The sequence below is a fragment of the Bombina bombina genome, chromosome 6, assembly GCF_027579735.1.
Source record: "Bombina bombina isolate aBomBom1 chromosome 6, aBomBom1.pri, whole genome shotgun sequence".
Classification (NCBI taxonomy): Eukaryota; Metazoa; Chordata; class Amphibia; order Anura; family Bombinatoridae; genus Bombina; species Bombina bombina.
This window is the reverse complement of record NC_069504.1, coordinates 987,454,030-987,458,300: the sequence shown is the minus strand read 5'-3', so window position 1 is coordinate 987,458,300 and position 4,271 is coordinate 987,454,030. Positions and strand designations below refer to the sequence as shown.

General features: G+C 32.8%; 1 protein-coding gene across 1 annotated transcript; it reads left to right on the top strand.

The window, feature by feature from the left end:
- Positions 1-2,733: 2,733 nt before the first annotated feature.
- On the top strand, positions 2,734-4,048 carry LOC128662404 (syndecan 4-B-like). Its single transcript, XM_053716193.1, has one exon. It carries the CDS (start codon positions 2,819-2,821, stop codon positions 3,422-3,424), a length of 606 nt encoding a protein of 201 aa, XP_053572168.1. The 5' UTR covers positions 2,734-2,818; the 3' UTR covers positions 3,425-4,048.
- Positions 4,049-4,271: the final 223 nt, after the last annotated feature.

Below are 4,271 nucleotides of genomic sequence, written 5' to 3'. Positions count from 1 at the left end.
ATATCCCGAAGGGGCAATTCTTACGCATTAAGAAAAATTGTACAAATCTGACGGACTATGATGAACAATCAGATAAGCTAAAACAGAAGTTTCTAGATAGAGGTTATAATAATGAAAAGATAGAAGAAATAAGAAAGGAAATAAGACAAGTTAATAGATGTGATTTAGTAAATAAAAGTAGTAAGACCTTGAGTAAAGATCAGCTAACAAATAAAGATGACACATTTATCCCATTTATTACGAGTTATAGTAATAATAAGTTCCTTTTAGAGAAAATATTAAATAAGCATTGGGGAATTCTTAAGAATGATGAGATAATAGGCCCGTTGTTACCAAAAAAAACACAAATTATTTATAAAAAAGCGCGTAATTTGAAATCTTTTCTGGCACCAACTGAAAATAAAATTAAAAATAGGAATAGAAATACACAAACTGATCTGGGGGGGGGGGGGGGAGAACCGTGAAAGGTTTTTTCCCCATGTCTGACTTGCAAGTCATGTAAACATTCTAAAAAAGAAAAAGAATTTAAATCTACCATAACAGGAAAATCATTCAAAATGAAAGAGACCATAAGATGTGCGGATAAATTTGTTATCTATCTCATACAATGTAGTTGTGGGAAGCAGTACGTAGGGGAATCGGAGAGACCCCTACTTGACCGTATTCGTGAACATATATGGTCAATTGAGAAACATGACTTAGAGAGAAATAAAGAACTCCCCATACCAAAACATTTTGCTACCTGCAATCATGTGGATTTAAAGTGTTTCTCCTATATGGGTATAGATAAAGTGAAAAAAAACTGGAGAGGGGGGAATATACAGTCAGAGTGCCAAGTGCCAAAAGAAAAACTGACCGGGACATCTGAGAACCACTGCGGTGTAAGTAATAAGTGAACACCTTTGTTTGTGGCTCTCTTCCTGTCTGTTGATTTGGATCTCGATTTCGTTGCAGCTCCGGTCGGCTCCAATCTCCTGCTGGTGTGGAACTCTATTTGATCTGTATTGGGATCTTCATTTGCATCAATTTTCAGCGATTGCTTTTATTTTTATTTTAAATTTTAAATTGTATGTATAGGGAAACTTTGTTGTATCACTGTTATTACACTTGTAAACGCCTGATCAGCATATTTATTAGGTTGTGAAATTGTGTGTATGAATTGGATGTGTGTGATTATTGTAATAAATTGGTTTGTACTTTATTTTCATCTCTCTGTGAGCCATTATTTTTACCATCGATAACAGGCCAATTTAAATTTCCATTTATTAAGGTCATTATGAAATCCTTTTGTGCCAATTTAAAAATAACTGCTCATCATTTAGAATTATATATATATTTATATTAATTTTACTAACTCTCTTCTATTAAAATGTATAAATCTGATTTTTATATATCTATTACCAAATTAAGCTGTTTTTTGCAGCGCCAGGGGTTAATCTGTGGTATCATTTGATACTACTGTGGTGGTTTCATCAATAATGTTGAAGAACCTTTACTTATTAGCCTGGCTGAGAGCATTAGTATATACATGACTGGTACACATATTATATTGTATTAAAAATATATTTTTTGGTCTGAAGAAACAGTTTAACATTACATTAAAACTATTAGAAGTACAACATTACTTTAACCTTTATTCTGGTTGGGGTTTTTTTTTTTGGGGGGGGGTAATCTATGGATTTTGAAGGGGGCTGTATTTTGTTTTGTTTTTATTTTTACACTCAGTGACATTGTATTTGGGGGGACATAAAACAGACATTTCCAGCAAATGTGTTGTTGTATTCAGAAAGTTTTTACACTTTATGGGCATGTTTATTTATTGCAAGACTATATGAGTCTGTAATTAAAACTTGTTTGCTGTCCCATTACAGCCCTTTTATGATACATTCTAAAAAAGAAAAAGAATTTAAATCTACCATAACAGGAAAATCATTCAAAATGAAAGAGACCATAAGATGTGCGGATAAATTTGTTATCTATCTCATACAATGTAGTTGTAGGAAGCAGTACGTAGGGGAATCGGAGAGACCCCTACGTGACCGTATTTGTGAACATATATGGTCAATTGAGAAACATGACTTAGAGAGAAATAAAGAAATCCCCATACCAAAACATTTTGCTACCTGCAATAATGTGGATTTAAAGTGTTTCTCCTATATGGGTATAGATAAAGTGAAAAAAAACTGGAGAGGGGGGAATATACAGTCAGAGTTACTAAAAAGGGAGACCAAATGGAGCTTTGATTTAAAAACATTGAAACCAAATGGTCTAAATTTAGATTTCGACATAGATTGTTTTCTTAGAGATTGATTATACATATTCATACCTCATTTCTTTTGGTGATATCAGACTGGACTACTGTATGGTTATCTCGCTGATATACAAGGATTCAGAGGATGTAAAAATATGATAAGGATACTATTGATATAGCTTATGTGTTTTGTGGATTGTTATACGAAGAACATATACTATTATGATGTGGCCTCTTCTCTTTGGCAGAATTATCAGATTATTAAAATCTGTTTTTGAGAGGAATCTTGGCTGGCAGGGAGATGAATTGAAGTATAGACTAAGTTAAGGTTGATTATTTTAATGAATTGTGCATGATGAATTTGGGACTGTATAAATTCTAATGAATTTTTAATGTAGAGGGTGTTTTAAACTTTGTTATGTTTTTTTATTTTTAAAGATACGGATTGTCGTTTATTATATAAAAAATATTCAATGGGCAACAGACAAAGAAGCTTGGAGCAAAACACAGAATCATTCATTTAAGAGATCCAGGGATCGCGTGTTGGGACTAAATCACACACAAATAATGAATCGGATTGTGTTGCTCGTTGCCATGCTGCTGTCTGCAGTTGCAGCAGAGTCGATAAGAGAAACAGAGACTATGGACCCAAGAGGTATTTTTAACAGCTTTGAGGGGTCTGGCTCATTGCCAGATGATGAGGATTTTAAGGACCCCGATGACTATACTGAGGAATTGGATAGCGAAGAATATGATTCTTCTGAAGACTTTTCTGGTTCTGGAGATATAGATGACTTTGATACGGATACAACTTTGAAAACTCCAACTGTAACACTGGGCAACAGAATTCCTGAAGATGATGGTGGATCCCGTATAAAGAAATTAAATGTTGATGATAAACTAAATGGCAATGACATAATCACTTTTGAAAATGGCCTTAAATATGGAGACCTTAATCCTTCAAATGAAATTCCAATGCCCATTACAGCTAAAGATGGCCTCTTCCAAAGAGCAGAAGTTATCGCTGTTGTCGTTGCTGGTGGACTTGTCGGCTTAATTGTTGCAGTGCTCATTATTGTGTTCCTGTATATGCGTACATGCAATGCTAATAAAAATCCAAATGACCCTGTCAAGAAACCTATCTACACTAAAGCACCAGTATGCGAAGCATAAAAACCCCCACAAGGCTGATGACCTCTACAGACTTTTTAAATGCATTTGAAAGCTGAGACATTCTTGGTGTATATTACAAATGCATTACTAGCCCACAATATCAAATGATTTTTACAAAATCTTAAATGACTCACCTTTGACAAAATATGTATATATATATTAAAAAAAATAAGCTGTAATACATAGTTTAGAGAACTTTAAGCTACAGTGATCACCACCTTTTTGGTTCTTTGATTTTGAAAGTGGGGAAAATGATTCCAAACATAAATGACTGCAGAGACTTATTTAAATGAAGAGTTAAGTGGCTGTAAGGCCGGAAGCAACATAACAATAAAAGATGTTCATTTTTTTATGTAAACACTAATGATTGTAATTAGATTATTTAATGAAAACCATATCACAAAGACTGTATGTACTTCCTTTTTTTTTTCTCTATTCATCACCACCCTTTCAGTGGCATATATTGTGTTTTTTATGTAATGGCTAATCATATAATTGTTTTCCATGTTGTCCTGAATATGGTGATGGAGGTGGTACGATCTGTTTATATATAGAATGATTGATTGATTTGTGACACCTGGCAAATATATGGGAAATATATTAAAAGTAAAAAAGTAAAGTGTTTTTTTTTTGTTTGTTTGTTTGTTTGTTTTTACAATGAAAAATTATTTGCTATGTTGTGTTTTAGAATAAAAAGCTAGAACCAGGTTTAACTAGCACATATTATTATCTTTTGTAATAACTGTATGTAGATTTTTTTTTTTTTTTTTTTTTCTAAATAAATTTCTACTTTTTTAATAATTTAATTTTGTTTCATCCTATATTACACATGTACAGTCCTCCCTTT